This window comes from Melospiza georgiana, chromosome 6, assembly GCF_028018845.1.
Source record: "Melospiza georgiana isolate bMelGeo1 chromosome 6, bMelGeo1.pri, whole genome shotgun sequence".
Classification (NCBI taxonomy): Eukaryota; Metazoa; Chordata; class Aves; order Passeriformes; family Passerellidae; genus Melospiza; species Melospiza georgiana.
Window position 1 is genome coordinate 23,439,628 of NC_080435.1, and position 22,963 is coordinate 23,462,590.

Genomic DNA, 22,963 nt, shown 5'->3' on the forward strand with positions numbered 1-22,963 from the left:
GGAGTGGAGATGCAGAACAAGTTTTTGAGGTTGGTTAGAAACAGGAGCCTCATGTTTAGAGCAGAGGAAAACAGGAGATTCAAGTGGGATTTTTTTTGGGGAGGGGGGAGAAGGGAGGATGATTAGGTTTCTAATAATTGGTGTTTTCCATTCCTGTGTCCCAGCCCCTTTGATGATTTAATGCCCTGCACCAGGGCAACTTTGGCTGCCATGCTGTCACCTCATCACCAGATGAGCAAAGGCTCCATATGGTGCCTCTGGTTGGGAATGATGCAGTTGGCAGCCCCAAATGGAACAAATAACTGGTGAACTCGCACTGTGGGCTTGCCTCCAGTGGAGTGATCTAAACCACGCTTCCCCCATCTCACCCTCTCTTTCCACGCAGATTTTCACAAATATTTGTTGCATTTGGAGAATTTGATCTATGAGGCAACATTCTCAGGGTGGCTGGCAGGCAGTGAATGTGTTTTGTTCCTCTTGAAAGCTGAAATGATACAAAATTGGAAAGGGGTGGAATTTCTTGCTCAGTCTCTTTGGTGGTGCAAAAGGAAGGTGTGGGAGGAGGGTGCCTTGTTCCTCCTGGGACAAACCAGATGTGATGGAGCTGTGTTTCTTTAAGAAATGGAATTGAACCCAACAAAGAGGGAGCAGCTAAAGAGCAGACAGTAGCCGGTGGTGGAGCATTCACCTGGACTGAAGGAGGTCTGGGCTGAGTCCTGTGTGTGTCAGACTTAAATCCACAGCCTGAGCTGCTGCTGAATGCCAGGAGCCTGCTGGACAGAGCAGGGCTTTATCCAAGCCCTTTGAAAGTGTTCCTCTTTCCCCAAGCCAGGAGCAGATGCTCTCTCCATCCTCGTGGATGTTAGGGGCTGCTCCATGGCAATGATTGGCAGATGCACCAATTGAGTGGCTGGTGATGCTGCTGGGGCTCCCTGCTCTCTCTGACACAAAATGTCAGCCTGTTTTTGGAGAGATGATGTCTGACAAGCACTAAAATGTATCAACAAAAGCTTGGCTTTGAGGGATAAGTGTTACACAAAACTGAGTTCGTGGCAAGGTTCTGAGCAGAGGAATAGTAAGTGTTGAATATGTGCACTAAGAAAAAGAGGCTACTGCATCATTAGGAGGAAAAAATCCTGTTAGCCGTGTGCCTTCTAATTTCTGTAATTTTTTATAGGGCCCAGATAACAGAATTAAGAGTTTGGCGCTCCAGTTGAAAACCAGGGCTGACAATGAGTAGTTTGTGGGATCCTTTAGACCAGCATGTCCTAACCTGGAGCAGTTGCACCTATGGCAGAGGTGGTTTATACCTCTACTGCAACCGCTTCCAGCACCATAAACTCTGAAATACATTAAAATCTATGCATCTGAAATGATAAACAAATATTTTTACCTTGTCTCCAGTACACAAAAAAAAAAAGCTTCATATTCCCAGAAATTCCATATCAGTGCAACCAACAAGCTGAATGTGAAAGGCAAGGGGCCAATAAAGACAGGTTCCAGTTCAACATTCACATAATTAAGAGAAGTCATGACCAATTTAAATAAAATTGTAAAGTCAGTGATTTTTTCACTGCTACCAGCATTTTGGGCTAAACTGGCCGTGCTTGGACAGAATTGCTGAAAATAATGGTGTTGGGAGGCAGGAGAGCTGTTAAGATGGACATTTTGTCTTGCAGGTAAGCAAAATTTGGAGTAGACTTAAAATAACTCAAGAGCTTACTGCAATTAGAGAAATGGAGAGGGAGAATATATTTCAGAAAATAAGGTAGAGTTGCCACCTCCTTTCTGATGTTAATGAGACTGTGAAAAACCGTGATTAGTCAGGATTTTTAAAGGGATATGTGAAAAATCCATGTCCCCTTTTCAGCTCTTTGGTGCAAAATACTAGAAAATCAAAGTTTCTCACTCCACACTGTAGTTTTAAAGCTCTTGGAGAAGGAATAAAGATGTTTTCAGAAAAACTTTATGCCATTGGTGAGACCTCATTTGTTTTGAGACAGAAATTCAAACTTACAAGTAAGTTATATACTAAAAGTATAAAATTTTTTGTCATAAAAATTTGCAGTGTGTTTAACATTGATTTAATCACTGCTCTTCTGTACAATGCAGACTTGTAAGTGAAATAGTTCCATCTATAAAGCTGAATGTACAGGCAGGGCTACTCACACTCCTTGTGGTCAAGAATGTGTTTATTTTCCAAGGAATGCAGGACAGGAGGGTGATAATTCGTCTTGCTCATCATAGCAAACAGGATGGGATGGAAAACTTGAGGGATCCCTTAAAACTCATCTGAAACTAATATTTGGCACCTGTCCTGAAATCGCCAGTTTCTTTCCCCTATTTTGTAGCTTATTTTTGTTTAGACTCTCTTGGAGCAAGTGGAGTTATGATACCAAAATGTGCTGTGAGTTTAATAATTGTTTTAAAGACTTCCAATGTCAAACTGCTACCTTAAAGGGCTTGTAGCACATTTAAAAAGTGTTAATAGAACACTTTCTGTTTATTTTCTTTTAAACCCAAGGTGTGATTGAAGTCACTTCCCTTGTTCTGCCTTTGTCACTTGTCCTGTTTGATAACCCTGAACATGTTCCTCACCTTAGTACCAAGGTTGTCTGTGATAATAATGACCAATTTGAGCAAAAACAGCAGGGAAATTATGAATTAAAAAAAAAACCAAAAAACTATTAAAACCCAATGGATTTAACATCTATATTTAATTTTCCTTTATCTAAATATGTTAAGATGATTAGGGAGAAAATTCCTGTTTCTCTGTGGTTTGTTGGTAACATCTGAGGGTGGAACTGCAGCTGGTTTGGGGTAGGAAAATACAAACCTAAACAGTGAAGTGTTTATTAGATAAATATCCTGGTAACCTAAACATATGTGAGTGTTTGGACAGCCTGTTTGCCCAAGGCTCATCATATTAGCAATGAATATTAATATTTCCACAGTCCAGGCTCACATTGCTCAAATGCTTGATAAATAAAACTGAAAATTGCTGATAAGTATCAGGTGCAAGTGGAGTGTGTTGGAACCCAAAACATTCCTGTGCTAGGTGGAACATTTGTGTGAAGGGGTTAGAGGGACTCTGGGCTCTAAAACTCTCCTGTTCCATAGCCTGCATGTCTGATTTTTCACTTGGTCATGTGTGATGTTTGAAATGATTGCTTATTTTTAAAAGAGAAATGAAATTAATTAATACAGAGAAATTAAGCTTTTATTTTAAAGTTCATTTTGCCACTTTCCTCACTCACAGTGATTTTTTGTTTTCTCTCTACTAGTGCACATGTGAAAGAATAATAACATTTCTCTTAAAAAAAGGCTAAAATACTTGGGTTTTTGTGAATGTGTATAAATACATTCATACATGGATATGGTACATATATGCCCTATATATACATTTGCTTAGGATTATGAACTTACCACTGACTTTTTTTATTGCCTTCATATCCTATCCTGAGATTCCTACATAACATAGAATCAGACTTTTACTGGATGATTTCTCTCTCCAGGAAGGTGACTTCTGGGTTTGCTGTATCAATATTTTACTTGTTGCAGTTTCAGCAACTTAAGGTGCAACCAGGAAACAACCTACAAGTACCAATAGCCAAATCAATTTATTTTAAAAGTATTACTTTAGATTGGCTACTCCCTTCTCCTGCACACCAAAAAGCATGATAATAAGCATAATTAAAATCTGAGTAAAGGAATGTGAACTGGGGGGGAGAGAGACAAAGTTTCTCCTTGGCCCTACATAAAGAAATTGTGCAACTACTGTGCAGTTCTGTTGTGAAATTCAATATTTCTCTTTTAAGCCTATATTTTTTGGTAAAGTTTTGTAGCATAAACTCACTGAAGTGTATAGCACTGTTAGTCTCTTTAAGATAGTTTACTTCTTGAAATGATGATTGATTTTTGATTTTTTTAAGCAGCACCATCTTTCTGACTTCCTAATTCTTACTGAATCCCTTCCTGGCTGACATTAGTGTGGGTTTCGGGACTTGGTGAAGAACTGCTCTTTTTTTACCCAGGGTATCAAGTATTCAAAATCCAATAAAGATGGCTTGATTCCTTGTTTAGAAGTGTGAATGAAACACCTTTTTTAGGTGGAAGATGTGCTGTGAGGTTTTACTGGAGCCCGTGATTCCCTCAGTGTGCAGTACAGATCCAGAACTGGAGAATATGTCCATGTCTTTAAAACAGCCACAGTTTGACATATTCCTCTTTCATCAGCAGATTTCAAAGCAAAATCTGCAGCCTTGCTGTTCTCATGATCAAAGAGCTCTACAAGATGTTTACTAGCTCTGGAGAAACAGCACTGCTACAGGAGATTGGAAATACAAATATATGGATATGGGGAGGTTCTAGGAGTATTGCTGGAGCATCCTTTATTTCCTGTTCCTTTGTCTGGCTTGATCATGGCCAGCTGAGGAAGTCACAGCTATGCCAAGTTTACCAAGGAGAAATTAGACCATGTCCTTTCTGTTGCAATTTGAAATGGTTTGCCAGAAATTATAAAGCCAGAGAGGAACACAGTGCAAGCAGGGGAATGGTGATCTTGTCTGTCTTCTCTGGGTTTTTGTTGGAGTGCCAGCTGTGCCAGTCAGGCACTGACACACAACCAATTATTGTCTGTTTGTCTGTGCCTGTGAAGTTTCTGCTCTTGGATTTCTTTGGGAGCACCTGTGAAGCTGAGTCCATAGGTAGTACTAAACATTTTGCTCCATGCTGCACTTCCATATGCAGCCCTGATTTTCCAGGTTTTTTTTAATGAAATAGCAGAATGACTTGGAGAATTTTTAGTTCTAAGTGATTCTCTTCATCCCTTCTCTGTCATATTTTAATTATTGTACCATGATTATACTCCTTGGACTGGTCTCTTCAGCTGCCCAGTAAGGAATTTATCAATTTAAAGTTTGCTGCTCTCCAGTATTTCTATTTTAATGCTAGGTTCTATCTGCCGTGAGGAAAGTGCTGAGGCACTGACCCATCTATTGGAAATATTTTCTTCCTCCCAAACACAGCTTGCTATAAACTTCCAGATAAACATGTGTTCTAAAGGAAAATCATTGAATTTGTCATATAAGACATGAGCATTGCTCAGCTGTACAGAGTGGGCCAATCCCCCAGTTCTGGGATCCTAGGATGCTGTGAAAGGGAGAGGTCCCTGTGAGTTTCACTCTTTAGTTGGCTGCATCCCACTGTTTCTGTTTGGGCTGCCAGTGGGTTTTTTAGGGACAGGCTGTGTATTTCCCTGTCTGCTGTGCACAGAACCCACTCGCTGCTGGAGCTGCTGCCTCTTGAGCAAGTGATGATTGCTACTCTGCCTGACACAGGAGAGCTGTGGGAGCTCTTCTGTGAGACCTAAAAGTGGATGATTGATGCCTGGGAAACTTGAGCAATCACACAAAGTGTCTTCATTAATCTTGAAGGCCTTAATTAGTAAGATTAGCCAATTTTCCTGAAGCCATTAGAGTAGTTGACTATAAATTGTAAGGTTGACCCCTTCCAGCAGTAACAGGAAATGTTTTCCTACTGAAAGGTTGCCATATCCTACAATAAGGTTTGCTATAGACATAATTTCCATCTTATGTGGTATCAGGACAGGTTACTTCCCAAAAAAAGGGAAAGAATATTTTTGATGTGCCTTTAACAGGGATTGACTGTTGGATAATGCACAAAGGACTCCTCCTGTTGAACAGATTTCCCAAATGCCCTTCTCTGGCTTCAGCATAACCACCATAAATTGGCTATCTTGTCCTGGAAGGAATTAGTGTGACTGCTTCCAGACATTGCATATAAATTTATGGAATGATTTAGATATCCTTTTATTGCACCTGGCAGAACACTTTATTCTTCTAGGATGTATCTACTTGTGAACTCAGTAGATCTTTCAAAGAGATGGCAATTGCAAGAATGCTGAGGAGAAGAAAAAGGGCTAATTAAGAGATTTAGATTCACTTGGCCAGCTGAAAGAAGTGAACCTGGAGAGAGCAAGGTCCACTTCTCACTCAAGGGGAGAACAAGTCCTTACTGAAGGGCTTGTGGGCTACTGAAGCTAAAAAGGTTGAGTTATGTTTCCAGGGCATCAGGGAAATAATTCCTTTTTACATTCATTTTTTCCTCTCCTTAGAGGGAGACTGACAATATACCAAATAGCCACTTTTGTTTCCCGATAATGGTGATAATTTTCAATGGATTGTCTTCTACTTGCTGATTTTCAGATTGAAATCAGCAATGAAACACTTGATACAAACTTGCCTAAACACATCCTGTAGTTCTGATAGCCTCCACCTCTGTAATTTAGTATTTTAGTTTGTGGAATAAGTCATGCCTTAAGATAGGGTGTAGTTATCCCTGATGAGAACAGGAAGCCAGGTTTTGTGGGCCTGCCTCCAGCAGGAACCTGCACTCCAACCTTTATTTTCTTCATACAGGTCTTTATGAAAGATTTGACATTTCTCCTTCCTTCCTCAGATATTATCCTAATGGGCTGTTAGCAAAGCAGAAATTCCTGCTGTTTAGAAAAGCCCACACAAATGACGGTTGTGATGTGGAACAGTGCTGAGTTCAAAACTCACATATCTGTCTGACCACGGGCAAATCCTTCTATTTCCCTTTCTGCATTGGTCAGTCTGTAAAATTATGGAAATATGTACACCTCTGCACACTTCTTGAGCCTTAGGTTGTTAAGGAAACTACATGAGCTGATGAATAAGCATGTTTTCTAATGTCTACTGCTTGAGTAAAGCAGAGATTTACATTGACTGTTATTTTGACCTGAAGTTTTATGATTGTGCTCCACACAGAAATGTCCTGCACTTGGTAGGATGCCTTTTGCATTTAACTTTGCCTGCAATGAATCTTGGCCTCACACAGCCCAAAGTCAAAGCAGCGTTTGCCCTATTTAAATAATGAGCTATTGATTTTAGAATTACTCATTTTATTACCATCATATGGAACTGGTCATATTCTGAGGACTCATCTCTGAAATGGAAGCCTTTGAATTTTGTTTGGGATGAGACAGAAATGGACTTCAGGGATTTTACTTATTGAAATTTGGCATATCACAGATAACAGGGACTGCCTGGCCTCACACAGAACTCTGCATTTTACTGAAAGACCCTGGGAAGAAATTCCTCTTCTTGCTTGAGCTCAGGCCTCAGAGCAGCTCCTAATGTAATGCCACCTTCATTTGTCACTGGTTGCTGTACCCTGTGTTCTGCTGCTGAGTATTTACAACACCTCCAGGATCAAAGAGACGCTGCCAAGAAGGCTCATAGGGAGAAATTTTGACCTAGTTTTACATTTGGCACCACTTTTCCTGCCAGGAGCAGGTGGAATGTGAGCAGACCTTCAGTGGAGAGTCCACCTTGGCTGGCACAGAGAGCCCTGGCATGGTAAAGCCAGCAAAAAGCAGCACTGCAAAGAGTCAGAGGTTAAACCCTGCCCCTCTTCTGCTTCCTCTTCTTGGGAATGCAAATTTTCTGGGAGAAAGGGTGTGCAGGTTCTAAATTCAGTTCATTTTCTTGTGTGCTTGTTTGTCTTCCCCCTTTTTCCTGCTGCTGGTTCTTTGCTCTGCAGCACTGAGGTGTGTGGGGAGAATCAATTTGCTTTCTGTAGTTGCTTGAATAAGTTTAAGCTACTCAAGCTATAGGATTTTTGCAGGTTCCCAACCTCTAGGGAGCATAAATGAGAAGAAATGCTGTGCATCTGATTTTTTTCAAGCCTATCCTTTTACTTTCCAGGCTGTGATGCTGTTCTCTTTATGACTGCAACTCTATATTAGAAAGTTGTATTTGTCAAATAAGAGATCAGTTTGTGTGTTTTCTCACCAAGAACCATGTTGTGCTTCTCCCTCCCTTCCCTCTCACCTCCCCCTTGCACGTAATTTTGTAAAATGTTGGCAATTTTGCATCCCCAGTTTGAGTACATGAACTGAAGTATAAAACTGGGTACTTTATGGAATGGATGCGCTGTACATGAGAAGAAAATCAGGTGGTTTTTATACCCTAAGGGTATCTGTACATTAGGATGAAGTGACCCTGACTTGACAATGCCCATCCATTTCATTAGGTGGCTCTGGAAGGACCCTCGATGCCTTTTTTTTTTTTTTTTTTTTTTTGATGTAGGCCAGGAGAATTGATCCTGAGTTTGCTGAGCTGATAAACTTCTGAATTCTGTATGGAAATGAACTGACACAAGGGTGGGATTTAGGGAGGGGACACGTGGGGGTTCTTTGAACCAAACTCTTGCTATACTTAGCATCTCAGAAGTTGCCTTCTAAGCTCTATTAAGCTATTGATTAATTACAAGGAAACTTGAAGGGAATGGGTTTTATTAATTTGACCAAGTATTAAAAAAAGTAACACTCTTGACTCTTCAGTGGATAAGTACAGGGACCCACCTTGAGAACGTGGTGGTGAAATGAGGGAAATCAGCCAATGCACTGGCAGGAGCAGTCAGTTTCTAGAACAGCAGGATGTTGATGGAGAGCTACATATTCCATCCCATCCTGATATCCCTGAGCAGGGTGTTGGGCTTTCTCAAGAAGCAGAAGTTTAACTATAAGAACAGGAAATGTCTGAAAGACAAAGTAAATTACAATAAGATGAGAATACAAAAGCTGTGGGTGCTGATGGAAACCATCTCTTGCCCACAAAGTCACTGCTGTGGCAGCTTGAATTCATGTGTAGTGTTAAACACTCTGCAATTTGGAAGGCAACCTTACATCATTGCTTCAGCAGCCATGGGAAGTTTCATCCTGCAGAGTTGGAAAGGCACCAAAAGGATGGTCTGTGATGCATGAAAAATCTGGAGTTTGGAGGCTGTCCATTGGTGTCCTGATATCATCATCCCGCTCTTTGTTCAGAGCTTTAAATAAAAAGGTCACAACAATTTCTCTTTATTTAGTTTCCTCCTCCCCCTGGGGATTATTAATGGCCCTGAGGCAGATCCATTCTCTCCTTGCATTTACTGCTCTGGGGACTGGATTCTGTACCAGACCAGTGGGAACAGAAGTTGGCTAGTAAAAGATTAAGGAAAGCAAACTTGCTCTTACTCCTTTCTATCTGAACTAGTTCTGTAGGTATTTTAAAGCAGCATAGTTTGCAGTGCTGACAATTCATGAACTTAACCCCTGCAACTCATGCTGTACAATTCTACCTAAAAGTGCATTGAAAATTTTTCCTTTTTTTTCTTTTTTTGCTTTGAGCTTATTTTTAGTAGCTACATGTTTAATGAAAGATATTGAACACCTTAAGGCTTTTACGGATCGTTCCCTGTATCTGAAAGGTCCCATTTTAATGTGCATTTTGTGCATTTTCTTCATCTACCTTCTACTTTTATCTTAGCCAATGACAGTGAGATTCCTAAGGCTACTTTCTCTTTAAGGGAATACTGCTTACATAAATAGCCCTTTATACCATCTCCTTGTTTTATAATATTAATTGTTTATCAGGAGACAGGAAATATTCCTTAGAAAATGTGTTTTCCTGCTTGTGCATGCCTTGTTACTATTTCAATTATGCAGATTCTTGATGCTGTGGAAATTTGTGCTTGATGACGCCAAGGCAGCTGCACGTTGTTAGCATTGTAGGCTGTCAGATGATCATGTGGGATTCTTGCAGCATGCAACATTCAATAGGATTGAAAAAGGGCTTTTGATGCAAGGCATAGCTTTCAGAATATATTTGTGCCTTTTAGTTAGCTAATAGAAAATCATAATTTATTATCTTTAAATTTAAAATGCTGCCTCATTTTTCTTCTGGTTGGTTTCATTTTGGCTTCACTAGAAGATGCATCTGGTACATCCACGATTGAGGAGTTTATTAATGATACTGTCGTTCAGTTCACTTACTTTTTTTCCTTTTAGAGTCCTAGCTAGCCCACAGATTACATGATCACATGTTCATCCAGTCATTCATATAGAACACAAACCACCATGCATGATTTCTTCTTCTTTCTTTTTCCTCTCTGCCTTTTTTATTCATTTTAAGTTGCTTTGTCATGTTCTCTTTTACCATCCAGCTTAGTCTTTGTCTTCCCCTCACTGCTATTTGTTCTATATTTTCCCATGCTTGGTTACTGCAATATTATTTGATTAACGGGCTGTGATGATGATGAACCTGCACACTGGAGGAGCAGCTACTACAGTGGTGATGAAGGGATGTAATAATGGTCGCTATCCTCGGAATTCTCTCTACAGTGACTGCATAATAGAAGAAAAGGCAGTGGTCCTGCAGAAAAAAGACAATGAAGGATTTGGATTTGTGCTCAGAGGGGCAAAAGGTATGTGCTTCTGTGTGTGTGTGAGTGTGTGTGTGTGTGATGTGCAGTGGCATGAAGAAATTTATACATCTCAGAATATAAGCAGGAATTATTCTTGGTGCACTTGGTTGCTAGACAACAGGATTCTCTGTATGCTATACTACTCCGATGGATTTCGGTGCCTTCTCTCTGAAGCAGTTTGCATTTTTACATGGGAGAAGCACTGCATAATCGTTTTGGGGGGAGAAAGTTTTGCCTGTGTTTTTCTCATGCTGGTGGATGTAGTATTTTGCCATTAATCTGTTCTGCTGTGCAGTTTACTTAACTGTGGGGAAACCTGCTTTCCTCATAAAAACTGCTGCTTTATTTCAAACACCAGCCTGATTGAATAGGGCTGTGAATAGGAATAGACATGAGAGGCATGTTTTGTTTAAAATAGGTGTGGATCTTCTGCAAGGTGACATTGGTGCAGTTTTAGTATGAAAATATGATCTTTTTTTATATCTTGAGAAGCTGCACGTATGTTGCATGGCCTGTAGTGTGCTCATTTTAAAAGCTGTTCATATGTTAAGCTGCACGGCACTTCTCTGTAGGCTAAAATCCATCACAGTGGCATTTGTACCAGTTAAAAAAAGCATTCTATTTAATGCTTTGCTTTTTAACTTGCAGTGCAGTTTGCTCCCTTTGTATTTTAAAAAAGAATATATGTATGTGATGGTATGTCCCATCTCTTGCTCCCCCTCATTTCACATGGGTTCTCCCTTGCCTTGCTTGAGCATGAAAATTATTCCATGTCTTCATTCCTGGGACATGGCTTTTGCTTTCCCTGTTCCCCACCCCTAAACCTAGACCGGTGCCACTGTGGATTTGCAGGGCTGGGAAAGCTTTGCCAGTTTTTTAGCCAAATGAAATGTCTGGAGTTGAAGCAGGGAAGCCCAAGGCACTGCCGTATCTCTGAGTGTTGGTGTGGGTTATCAGTGCTTTGAGCAGGGCTCACTCCCTCTGGCTGAGCCCAGTGGTTTCCCCCAGATTTTCTCTGTAGCAGCAGGGGCAGCTCAGGTGAAAGACCCAAGGACTTTTCTGCCTGTGTGTGTACGTGACACAGAGGGGCAGGCAGGGCTGTCACAGGGTCAGCTGTGCCTCCTCTCCTAAAAAGTGGTCTCTTCTTTGTTATGCACATCTAAATTTAGAAGGGAAAAAAAAAAATCTGCTTGTTTTTTTGGTTTGTTTTTTTTTTTCATGCTTTGCCACCCATCCCATCCCCCTAGTTTGGCCAGATGCTCTCTCCTGGCTCCAGCACATAATTCATTTTTAGGTGGATGTTGCCAGTGTTACAGCATTCTGCCAGGCACACAAAGGGGTTACTTGAGCCAATACTGAATATCCTGGAATATCACAACCCAGCTATTGCCCGGTGCAACTTGATTTGGTTTGTGCCAGGAAAGGAGCAGGTATTTCCCCCACTGGAAGGAAGACCTGTGGATTGCTATTCCAGGGGGTTGCACTCTGTCCCGAGCATCCTGATCTCCCGTGAGGCACATCCCTCTCACTTCCAGCACCCACCATTTTTTAACCCTAAATTGGAATGGCCAATGATAGGCCTGTAGTCAAGTGGTATTTGCAAGCACTCCATAACTTTCTTTTTTTAATGTGGTATTTATTTTTAAAGCTGACACACCAATTGAAGAATTCACCCCAACTCCAGCCTTTCCTGCTTTGCAGTACTTGGAATCTGTGGATGAAGGGGGAGTAGCATGGCAAGCTGGCCTGAGAACTGGAGACTTTTTGATCGAGGTAGGAGATCCTGAAATTTGATTCTCAGTGCTCTGTTGGGGTAAGAGTAATGTTCCTGGTGGAGAATTGACTCTGGAAAAAGTGTGGGATGCCTCTGGGCAGCAAGTCCTGTGGGCTAACACCAGTGATGTGCTTCACTTGATCCATTTAAAACTTCATGCAGCGTTCAGAAAAGCAGTGACAGAGAACAATGGTCAGGCTGACTGGGAATTTTCTGGTTGCTCTTTTTGTCCTTTGGGAATACACTCTGAGATATCTGGGAGGTTATACTCTTCTTCCAGTTATTGAAATTTAGATGAATTTCAATATTTACTGTGGGCTATCAGTTGTGGTTTCTTCTAAATATTTTTGGGGAGTAACCAAAATTAATGACTTTTTATGCAACTGTTTCTGCTCTCAGAAATATCCATGGTCCAGTGGCATTTAGTAACCATGGAGAATAAAGCAAATTACTTTGGCTTGAAATTGAATTTTTCCAACACTACACTGAAACACAAAAAAAAGGCAATGAATGTTATTGCTGTATAACTTACTTTATAAAAAGGGTATATTTAAATTGTTCATTCGCGCCAAAAATATCTTCATGTTTGATATTTTGGAGGATTTTTTTGTTGGTATTTTAGGTATTGTTTAAAAAGTTGGTTCACCTTTTGAGTGTTGCTGACCAGTTTACAGCAAAATCATGATTTGGGATTTTTCTTCTTCTTCCCCCCACAACCTCTTCATGACCAACAAAGGGATGCTGTGCTTCTGTGAAATTGGGTACTGAAAATAGGTCTTTTGGGATGGATTGGTCAAACCCTGTCTGTAAGATCTATTGATTTTACATTATTTGATGTCTTGATCTTCAGGCCCATGTATAGTTTGGTAAAATACTTCTGGTATTACAATGTTTATTTCTGCAGAGCTGGCTTTTGCATGCAGGAGAGGGTACAACACGCAGCTTTTTTTGGAGCGTGCCTTGAACTCCCATGGTGATTGAATTTAAATAGTTGCACCACTTCCTCACGCTGTAGCCGTGAAAGAACAGGCTTTGCAGGCTTCTAAAGTAAATAGATATGCATTTTTATCTCTGTCTTCAAGCACATTTCCCTTGCTGTTTGTTTACTTAAGGAGCAGCATTCAGCATTAGAGACCAGCTTACAAATGGAACTGCTGCGATCCCTGGGCAGGGATCCTGCCAAAGCTCTCCCTGTCCCTCTTAGGTGGGGCTTGAAACAAGGCTGTGTTTTTAGAGGTGGGTTTCTTGTTGGGCTTTTAATCCAAGGGAAGCATGAAGAGTCTGTACTGGCAGATTGCACAGATAGAATTGATGGTGAACAATGTGCAATTTAATTCATTATGGAATGACAAATATGCTCATGGATTTTTTAAAGATCTCTGAAGGGGTGGAAGAAGGCTGGGTAGCTGATTCTGCACAAAGCTTTACTGTTTTTTTGGCAAATGAGAGAAGAATTATAATTAATTGTCTAGACAATTTACTCCTAGCCTTAGCTTAGAAGAGCAGCTAAACATGCACATACAGTGCTGAATCAGGAGGACGTTAATCCATACTCCAGCATATTTGTAATTAATTCTGAAAGAAGCCATTATTACATGCAAATCAAATCCATTTCTGTGTAATTTATGTTCATCGGGGTTATTCCGTTCTGAATTTTGCAACTTAATTAAGAGGATGTGATAATCCTGAGAAATGACAACTTGGCTGCTGCAGGACACTTTTCTGTTGGAGAAAGGCAGGATTTTTGTTCTGTTTTATGGCCAACATGCAGTGCACAGCCCTGGCTGGATGGAGAAAGCCATCTTTAGAGGTATTTACAGTGATGCAAAAGGCTGTTGAAATAGAAGTCCACCTGCACTTCCAGGAATGCCAAGCTACTTTGTCTTTTGTGTTGAACTAAAAGATTAAATTTACATGCCAGCAAGTGGTTGTATGCCCTGGTGTAGTCAGCCTGCCTTGCTGCTAAATTATTTCTCCCATGACCCTGAAGTTTATGCTGCTGTGTGTAAGTGCCACCTCAAACATTTGTAAGTAATATCAGGCATTTATCATAAATGTCACATGAATAATAAAAGAGTTAATGGGCAACCAGGATCCTAATTAGTGCTATTTTTAACACTCGTGGCAGGCGCTGGGTGTGAGGGAGGGGAGAGCTCAGTTTGGCAGGGGGCAAAATGAGAGGCAGAGCAGATGCTTCATTCTTGCTTCAGGAGGTTTGGTGGTTCAGGGTAATGGAGATGAGGGGAACCTCACTATGGAAAGACAGGTTTGACAGGGAGATAGACCCTTTCTTTGCAGAGCACGAGGGCAGGAGGACAGGCCATCATTTCTTTGTGTGCAGTTATGGTCTGGAGTCTTCTGGAGGAGGGAAAACTTCAGTATCAGCTGTAAGGCACTATAATAATTCATGTTTGGGGTTGATATATGTGGAGCAGAACAAATAAAAGATTGATACAAAAAAGCAAGTAAAGGTTCTGTTTTGCTCCAGCAGATAAATGGAGTAGGGATTACCTGGAACAGCTGGCATTGTATCATATGACTGAGTTTTTATCAAATGTGCAGCTCCTGATTTGTCCAATCTGTACAACTAATTTTAACATGAGACTTCAGAGATGAACATTACACTTGCCCTTGGAAACAGTGCTCACAGAGTCTCCATGGAAATTTCTGACAGTGTGTGGTTTGTCTCCTCCTTGCTTCAAACCCAGCCGTGGTTTTTGTGATAAAAATTGTAAAGTGTGTAGTGGCTTTCCTGGATAGAGCACAGGGCAAATGTACTGGAAAAGTGCAGGAGTAGTTTCAGAGCCGAAGGAGTGAGGTAGAGGCAGCTGTCAATAGATCTGAATTTTCATAAGCAATTTAAGAGATGCCAATGCAATGTGAATTTTTTTTCCCTTAGCTTTGATGAACAGTCAGAAAACAGGGATGGTTATGATTTGGTTGTTATAGCTGACATTTTACAGCTTGCTCTGTGTTATTTTTCACTATTTTAGTTGATATTTTCTTGAATCTTGATATCAGCCTGATTAAAAAGATAGATAAAAGTAAAGCAACATATTAGGCCAAATGCTAAATACTGCAGTCTCCATTAGAAAGGGGTTTAAAAATTACAACCATCACTAATTCCTTTGTAGGTCATTAATAACTCATCAGTGACTGGATTTCTAGACTATAACTGTTCAAGTTTGGAAAAATTCAATGAATTCTGCCTTGAGACATGACTTAAGGTGGGGTTGTGTTGGAGATTTGCTTTGGTGACATAAACAAGTCTAACAATTTTTGAGTAAAGAAACCCATTAAACAGGAAGGCCTGTTTTACCTCAGAATAGAGTTTAGTGGAGGGTTTTAGTGTGGTAGGATATAGAATGTCTTTTAAAATTAACCCCCAGTGGATTACTAACTCTCTGTTCTTGTTGTCCCCATGAGTGTGCAGCTGTTCTGCAGGTGTTGCCTGATGTGGCTCGTGGGGATTTTCCCTGTCACACAAACAATAATGTTACACTATCAATACTCAGAAAGCCAAGTTAATTCTGTAATATTTTACCAGAACAATGCATTTGTTCTCTAAATGAGGCATTGCAGTTTGCATTATTGTGCCATAAAATCTCTTATTTTTCTAGAGAAATTGAAATGTTATTGTCTTTGGAATAGCATGGCTGCTTATTTACATTCCAGTTAATATGTAAACTAGATAAACCTGGTGAATTATTCATTTAAAAAATAAAAGGGCAAAATTCAAGGTTTAATTTGAGGCTGAAAACCAGAGATGGTATATGAAGAAATGTCATTGTTTTGCCGCAGAACTGGTACCTGTGCTAAAACATGCAAAATATCTGTAGTATAACTGCCTGCATTTCTTCATCCTCAAAAGCTTATACAATTTACTAGTGCAAACTTTTCTTTAACTGGTTTTGGGTAGAAAAAAATTTATTACAGCATTATTTTATCATTTTATTAAAGATATCTGTCCTCTGACTGCATGTAAGAAGCAGCAATAGACATTTAAAAAATCTGAAATATTTTTTAAAAAACCTTCATACACAAATGAAGCCTTTTTAGGAATAGGTTACTGGGTTTATTCCAGTAAGCACTTTATGCAAACTTGAAAACAGCTGTAAGAAGCAAACTTTGGACTTTATTGTTGTAGCTTAAACTCTAGTAATTATTAATATTTTTAGCAATATTATGCCTTGCATTGGTATTCAGTGGTGGGGTGAATTAGTGGTTTTACAAAGCCTGCTATTACTGATTCCAATTCTTGTAGCAAGAGAGAAACCTTCCCATCCTTTGATAATCTTCATTAATTACCCTCTGGGTGTGTTTTCTCTTATTTCTAGTGTGAACTCTGCTTGCTTCTACCACCAGACAGAAATCTAATTTTTTTTTTTTTTCCTCATGGGCAGACTCATAAGAACCACAATACTTTTTTCTCTCTTGGAAATAAGTGGAGGCTTTGTTAATGGCTCTGTAAGAACCAGGATTCCCACGTTGCAGCTGAAAGTTTGCTCCTCTCCTCCCAGCACTGTGGACACCAGCTCCATGCAGTGCTTAATAAGAGCGCTGTGCGTAGGAGGAAGAAAGCAAAGCCAACGTTCTCAGTACATTTCTGGGGGCTGGATTTTAGCTCTCACTCCTAGGCCTTTCTGGGGGACCAGCAGAGGCAGGTCCATGTTGGTTCAGTGTCTTGCAGGAGGATTTTTTTGTTGCCAGCTTGGCTGCTGCTCCTGCCCAGCCAGGGAGCCTCCTGTTTGGCAGAAGAACAGCCAGGCTGGGAGCTGCTCTGTTCCTAGACAGCACCTACTCTGGGCTTGGACCAACTCTACAAACCTCTTTTTAATGATGAGGGGCTTGCCAAAGCTGCAGCAGCACTGCAGTGTTGGAGCTCCTGGAGAGGGAGTTCCTAGCCAGGGCAGGGGCTTGGAACTGAATGGGCTTTGGTTCCTTCCAACAAAAACCATTCTAGGATTCTTTAGGTACGTACATAGCACCAGGCTGGGCACCACTGTTTTTTAATCTGTGTATTTAAATGGCACACAGTTTGATTTAACCAACCATTAGAGGAAAAATCTGATTTCTGTTAAACAGTTACTCATCATCCTCTTGGTGACATCAGGAACTTATGTCTATTAAGCACCAGAAAGCCCCTGACACTGCCTAAAATGCAAGCTCTCAGACTCAAAAAAACCCTTTCTTCCTGTTTTGCTTTTGGAATTCTCCTAGCTACAGATGTACTGGAGGATTGGAACAATGGGCTCTTGGAAAAAGAGCAGCTGTGGTACAAGTGTGGAACAGCCTGGTGTATCTGTGCAGCATCTGACTGGGGGAATTAATTTTTTCACTTAATGGAGAAGTGTTTTACTTTCTCTCCACTTAAATTCGGTAACTGAGGGTTTGGGTTTGCTTGTTTTTTTTCTTAATTTGTTTTTAGTGGATGGTAGCACCTTCATGACATTGTTGTGCCCTCAGAGTGCTTTGGATGTGCACAAACCCACTGTAAATAGCTGTTTCTGATTGTTATTTTCTGGTTTTCCCATGTATCCTCTAACCCATAGGAAGTGATCAGTGTGCTCATTAAAAAGAGGAACAAATCTTGGTTAATTTTTAAAATACATTATTAAGACTATTTTCTTTTTGACCTAGATGGAAATGGGCAGACAGAAAATAATTTGGTTCTTAAAGGATCTGTTATTCACGTACAAGCAAGCAATATGCTTAAAAAATAAGAACAGAGAGCAGATAAAAATGAAAGCCCTTTGCTTTCTAGATTGTGAGCAGAACTGAGAAGCATTTTCCTTTAGCCTTGACTCTCCATGAGGTGTATACTGGGCTTCTGGTTCCCCAAAATTCAACAAATAGCTCTTTGAAACTCAGAACTCATTTTTATGCTTCTTAGAGAGGAGGATTTGCTAGAAATTGTGATGATAACAGCAGCAATGTGCAGAACTGACTCTGTGTCCATTCAGTTCTCCATTTTCAGTTTTAAGGCATTTTGGCCTGGATGCTGCAGAGTTTTAGCAGAATTTCCTGACATTCCTATCCTGAGGGATTCTGCCAAAGCTCGTGGGACTGCATGTGGAGTGTGGAGATATCCACAGGGAGCTTTCTGACTCCTAGTGAATAAGAAAACCACTGTTTCCCCAAATTCCTACTGCAAAATCCTCTAAAAATAGCAAATTTGTATAAAGTTGAGCTGCTTAGTATAAATAGCCAGTTCATGGCAACCTAGAAGCCATCCAGTGGCATCCAGCCACCTTGGCCATCCTGTGATTCACATAAAGCTCAGCTCTGGATGGTCTTCACTTGTGCAGAAATCTGTCCAGCCTCTCTTCAAATAGCACAGGAATAATGCATCTCTTCCATTTCCAGCTCTCAGGTGTTGGAGTTAAGTATTAAAACTATCACCAAATAAATAAATGCCATTTTTGTGGTGTGGTTGGGCAATTACCACAAGACATTCTATTAAAATTAATTTCCCTGAAGGCCGTTGGCTTTTTTTAGTCTCTGGATACTATGGAAACCTGGTTGCTGGATTGGAGCTATATGAAAAACACTACTTGTGCCTGGTATTTAAGGGGAGAAAATACCATTTCTTTTAATTGCAGGATGATGCTACAAACCTGCAAAACTGCAGGTGAGGGAAAGCAGATGAATTGTTTCAAATGGTGGAGAAAGAAGTGGCAAACTCCTATTGCTTAGGAGAGAACTAATCTAAAAATCTGGAATTTTTCCTTCTTTATTTTCTTTGTTTTTCCTTTTTCTGGGGGAGGTGCATGCATCTTACAAGCAGGAGAAATACTATCACGTGTGTGTGTCATGGTTTCTTCCTTTGTTTACGGACAGCTATCTTTTTCCTGTTCTGAGGCTGCAAATCAATTTGGCTGACACTGAAATGCTCAGTTCACCTGCTGTGTTTCATGAGCCACAAGTCTGTGCAGAGGTTAAAAGGAAGAGTAGGAACATCTGATCATCATAGGCTTCATGAGCAGTAACCTTCCCTATCCCAAAAATTCAAGTTTTCTGAAAAAATAGCTTCACTCATGGACCCCTACTAGGAAAATATATCTTTGCTATTATCTCCAAATCAGAAAAAGCAAATGAGAACTCTGTAGGTGGACATGTACTGTATTTATTTAAGGGTTTTTGGTTGGATTTCCTCAGTGTCATCCCCTTTTAACCTTTACTGTGGAATGAGGTTCCTAAACTGTTCTCGAGATTTCAGAGGGGTTAAATAAATCCCCAGTGTTGGTACACACAGCAGGCTCCCCACGGCTTCTGTGTGGGTGCTAAGAACTGCAGAAACACTTGATTTGAAGACATTCTGAACTTTTGGGTCTGATCTAGCAGAAGCTCTGCATTCCTTTGATTAAAATTCCTTTTATATCCAATCTCTAGCATGTGTCCTCTACAGAAGACTGGGTTCAGATTTAATCCATTAATTACTTTAAAAAAGGCAGGAGAAGGCTTCCATCCCCACTGCTGTTCTCCTGCTAAGATGGCTAATGGTAAATACATGGGGATATTCAGTGTTGGAGTTATCCCAATAAAGGGTGGCCATCCCACTCAGAGCTGCTGTGCTCCTCTGAAATTACTGTGCAGCTCTGCAGGACACCAGTAAGGGAGAAGGTGGCTTTCCAAGGAATCCCTGCCTAGTTTTTTTTCTCTTCCTTCAAAGCATTTCCCATGCCTTGTAACTGTATGGCTCAGCAAATTCATCCAATAAGCAAATTGAAATGTACTTTAAAATCAATCAGATTAGAAATAACATTTTGCATCCTGTTGTGCCACTGATAGCAATCTTCAGAGACTCTTGTATACGACAATGAAGAATAATAATCATTTATCATTACCTCATTTTTGCCTCATATATTCTGGCAGCTGTCTGGGGAGGTGGATTTCTTGTTCTCATCTGTGGTAGAAAGTTTTCACTTGTTAGAAAAACATAATTTTTCTATGGTCAAAATTGACTCTCCTGTGTTGTCTTCATGGCCAAGTGGTGACTCCTGGGTTTTGGGTTCTGGATGTGGCTGCACTTGAAGCTCTCTGAGAGCTTTGCTGATCAGAGCACTGGAAATTGTCCTAGCAAACGCAAGGATGTTTCTCAAGAATGAGTGTGTAGGATGATAGGATAAGAGTACATAGCCAAGTGTTCCTTTATTTGTTGCTGAAGACAAAATTTGAAAGCATAGAGGTTCATAAAAAGAAGTAATGGAAGGGTTTATTTACAGCCTGTTACAAAAAGGGTTGGTTCTGGACAAATATCATACAAAAATCTACAGAGCAGATACAAAAGTCTTGTGTTGATTATGTTGTATTTTATTTGAAAAAAATACAAGCAGCAAAATCCAAGAATCCTTTTTTATTTCACCACATCATTCTCTCTGGTATTTTTTACTGCAATTCCTTCTTCCAGAATTGTTCTCCAAACAACTGCTATTGTTTTTAATGGACTCGACCTGTGACTTCTCAGCACCAGATAGATTTGTGAGAAGCCATGGTCATTGCTGACAGGCTTGTGAGTTGTTAACTGCATCTGGTGTATTTATTTACACTGGGGATGATTATGGCTCACTTAAACTCCTAAATTAAAGAGGAAATTGTTTTTAAATGACTAGAAAAACATCCATTGTAATAATTTTGTGGAAGTTTCTTGGGTTTTTTGTATCAAAATATACCTTATTGACTGTGTCTATTTTGGAGCTGGCTTGTACAAAACCAGATAGAATTGGGAATGAAATTGAAGATGGGTTTTGTCTGGGAGTAGCTCTTTTGTTTGCATAATTCCCTGTGCAATTTTAGAATAGTTTGGAGATATTTAATAAAAATCATGTGCACACCAAAAAAGTGGTGGTTCTTCCGAGCTGGAAATGATGGAGGCAGCTGTTATCCAAGACTCAAAGACTAGGAATATTCATCTCCAACTCTCCTTTTCCTGCATTTTTTTTTCCTGTTTCTTTGTATCCCAAGCAAACCTCTGCAGAAGTGCTGTTCAGAACTTTGGTCCTTTTGCTCCTTTCTCATGGTATGGCCCCAAACCTGGGTGCCTGAACTCATTCCTATTTGGTCTCCCCAAGGGATTGATCAAGGTGGTTTTCTCTGGAGGGGTCTTGTTCCATGTGTAAAGGTGTGAAAACCTCAGGCCTGAGACCTGGTGCTTCTCTTTGGCAGCTCTGACAGTAAAGAAAATTGCTTGTGCCTTGAATCATAGCAAATAATGCCAAATTGGGCAACTGCTGCCATTTGAAGGCTATGATTGCCACTGCCCCTTCCCCCATGGGACAGGACAAGAGAGAATAGGCCTCAAGTTGGACCAGGGTGGGTTTAGATTGGATATGAGGCAAAATATCTCCCCAGAAAGAAGGGTCTGGAACAGGGCAGTGGTGGAGCCACCATTGCTGGAGGGATTTAAAAGCTGGAGGGATTTAAAAGTGTGGAGGTGGCACTTGGGACATGGGTCAGTGGTGGCCTTGGCAGTGTTGTGTTAGTGGTTGGACTCAGTGATCTTTGAGGGTTTTTCCAACCTAAGCCATTCTCTGGTTCTGTCCTTGCAAAGAAGTTGGGATAACTTGCAGGGGTTTAGGATTCTGTGAGGCATTTCCAGCTTTCTGCAGTTGCCTTATCCAAGTGCTCGTGTTTCAGCTGCCTCACTGGAACTGGAAAAGCTGGATTCAAAACATTCCCATGGTGGGTGAATCTTCCTTCCAGCTGTGGCTGGATCCTCTCTGAATTACTCAAATGCTCCTAAAGCAGCTACAACAAATCTTGTCATTCAGGCACTGACTTTTTCTTGTCCTTTTTCAAGGCAAATTGAAATGAAGGTTTGATTCACTTTGGGTAGATTGGGATCTTTTAATGTTAATATTAACTGTTGCTGGAATAGGAAGATTGTTTGGGTAGGTTTTTCCACTTCTGAAGGGATTATGTAATGGGTAAATTCCTGTCTTTAACCTTAGAAAAGAAGGAAGGGTTTTGAACATAAAAATGGAACTGGTACGATATTTGACACTGTTCTAAAAGTCACCAAGAATAGGTTTTCCACACAGGAATATTGCCACCTTCCTGACATTACAGAGGAATATTTAATGAGTGAAATTCCTCCTCCATTTGCATACTCTAACCCATATCTAATTGCTGGATTACTATTGAAGCTTCAGCTTGACTCTCTGAATATTAAAAAACATTTGATATTTTAAGCAGTTTTATATTTTCTGTTTTGCTGCTTTTAACGTACAAATGAATTTCATTAATCCAATTTACATATTTCTAAAGACCTTTTGATGTAGTAAGATGTAAAAGTTGTTTATTTTTAATTTTTTTTTTTTTAGTGACAATTTTATATGCAAAACTGCTGCTGCCAGGCAATTATCCACCCAGATAGTTTTAACACAGTTACTCATAATCAGCACAGATCAGTGACATGACAGCAGTTCTGGGAGATGTATGACCTGTTCTAAGCTTTAACTTTCAAATTGGCATGAATGTGGAAATTCACATTTAGAAAACTATTTTTCTTACTTATTTGTCTCCATGTGAGAATATCAGGGGTTTGTTGTTTTTTGCTTTTGGTCTTTTTTTGGCTTTGTTTTTTTCCCTTCTAATATCTCAATTTTATCATATTCTATAGACAAGGAACATTTTTCTTCCCTCTTTGGATTTTGGTTTCCAGTCCATAGGGATCTAAGTAAAGAAATGCTGTCTTCAATAAAATATGCCATGTTTGCACAGCAATTTCTTTATTGTTCTGCAGTAGTGTCTTTGGGAGAAGTGTCTCTTTTGAATTATTATTTTAATTAGTTTTGATTCACGTTGGTTCCTGTTCTCTCCCGTGCACACAGAAATCTCTCAGTTTACTCTAAAAACTGCCCTGTTACAGTGACAGACATTAAAAACTCACTTGGT

General features: G+C 40.2%; 1 protein-coding gene across 3 annotated transcripts in view; it reads left to right on the forward strand.

The window, feature by feature from the left end:
• Positions 1-22,963, forward strand: part of SHANK2 (SH3 and multiple ankyrin repeat domains 2) — a 247,483-nt gene that overhangs the window by 122,525 nt on the left and 101,995 nt on the right. For all 3 annotated transcript variants that reach the window (XM_058026177.1, XM_058026178.1, XM_058026179.1), the window contains 2 exons: positions 10,211-10,293; positions 11,942-12,066. In XM_058026177.1, the coding sequence (XP_057882160.1) occupies positions 10,211-10,293; positions 11,942-12,066 (208 nt within the window). The remainder of the gene's footprint in view (positions 1-10,210; positions 10,294-11,941; positions 12,067-22,963) is intronic.